Source organism: Anarrhichthys ocellatus, unplaced genomic scaffold (assembly GCF_004355925.1).
Source record: "Anarrhichthys ocellatus isolate YVR2014 unplaced genomic scaffold, GSC_Weel_1.0 scaffold4614, whole genome shotgun sequence".
NCBI classification, from domain to species: Eukaryota; Metazoa; Chordata; class Actinopteri; order Perciformes; family Anarhichadidae; genus Anarrhichthys; species Anarrhichthys ocellatus.
In genome coordinates this window covers 2,843-4,225 of record NW_022284588.1, presented here as the reverse complement: position 1 = coordinate 4,225, position 1,383 = coordinate 2,843, and the positions used below count along the sequence as shown (strand labels likewise).

Genomic DNA, 1,383 nt, shown 5'->3' with positions numbered 1-1,383 from the left:
GAGGACCTATGGTTCAGTACACCACTGTGAACATCGCCTCGGAGGCCCCCAGGGACCATGTCATCTGGTCAATCTTCAACTTTTTCCACTTGAATCCCTTCTGCCTCGGACTGGCGGCTCTCATCTTCTCTATCAAGGTGACTTTCATTCATGGGGAATCTTCTACTATTGCCTGTCAAAGAATATTGAAAAAAAAAAATAGTTTTTCAATTTCAAGCAGCACTTTTTTTAAACAAAGGAGAGATGGGTTTGTGGAAAATAAACGTTTCACCATATTTTTGCAGACAAAACACAGCCCTCACTTAGACCATGACAAGAATCATGCAGAGCACGGGCAGTTAGGAGACAATGTTCATCTCTAAGATTATAGAAATCACTAGGCTTGAAGACGAAAGTTTAAATGTTGAAACAAAAAATTACAAATAAGGAAAAATAAAAACATGGAAAAATGAGATGAAGGAACAAAGACAACTTTAAATTTGTTCCAAACTTTGCTGGACATTCTTAAATACGAAGAATCAGAACACTTATGTAAGGAAAACTATATATAGGAAATGGGAGAAAGCAATCTCATTTCCAAAGTAGAAGTACAGCAAACCTCATCAGACTGAGCTTAGGGTCAGTGTTGGCAGTTTACGGCCCCTTGAGGTCGATGAATCCACTTCTAAAATCCATGTGCTTTGGTCCTTCCAGGCCAGAGACCGGAAGATGGCTGGAGACATGTCTGGTGCCCGACACTACGGCTCCACTGCCCGCTGCCTCAACATCTGGGCCACAGTCCTGGTTTGCCTCATCGTCCTTATTTGCATCATTGCTGGCATCGCCATAGCCGTAGAAGCGAATCGCAGTTACAGTTATTACGCGAGAAATAATTACTACTACCATGGCTAAATTTCAAATGGTGTTCAGAGTTGCCTGCTGCTGTGGTGACTCTTAGTGACTGTTGTGGTTCTGTGCTTTACACTTAACGGTGCAATTTGTAACCTGTTGTACCTTTTTTACTTATATCCTCAAGCAAAACAGATACTTTTTTCCATTTGTGTTACAAAAGCCTTAAACTCAACCATGTTTGTAGTAGTATCTGTAGTTCACATCTATGCCGGACTGTTATTAGATTGTGACTTCCTGTCTGTAAGGCATTTGTTTTAGCAATGGTTCTGAAAAAAGATAACTTTTTAATCTGTTAATAAAGACGTCTGTTTAATAACTTTGAAATGTGCTTGTGAGATTTTTAAGGTAAATAAACAGATTGTGGACATACTGGCATGATTTTCGTAATTTCCACAAATGATGGTGTTTTGACATTTTCACTGGTGCTGATTTCAAGCCAAAGAACTCCACCCAAAAAGGAAACAGGGGGGGGGGGGGGGGGGGGGGGGGGGT

At 40.9% G+C, this 1,383-nt stretch overlaps 1 protein-coding gene across 1 annotated transcript; it reads left to right on the top strand.

Annotated features, from left to right (window-relative positions):
* Positions 1–6: 6 nt before the first annotated feature.
* Positions 7–1,208, top strand: LOC116379571 (dispanin subfamily A member 2b-like). Its single transcript, XM_031841527.1, has 2 exons — positions 7–137; positions 694–1,208. Exons 1-2 carry the CDS (start codon positions 9–11, stop codon positions 889–891), a joined length of 327 nt encoding a protein of 108 aa, XP_031697387.1. The 5' UTR covers positions 7–8; the 3' UTR covers positions 892–1,208.
* The last annotated feature ends 175 nt before the right edge of the window (positions 1,209–1,383 follow it).

Excerpts from the sequence above, each read along its gene's own strand:
- LOC116379571 (XM_031841527.1), top strand. The coding sequence starts at position 9 with ATGGTTCAGTACACCACTGTGAACATCGCCTCGGAGGCCCCCAGGGAC. Across the intron at positions 138-693 it reads CTCTCATCTTCTCTATCAAG|GCCAGAGACCGGAAGATGGC; the intron begins GTGACTTTCATT and ends TGGTCCTTCCAG.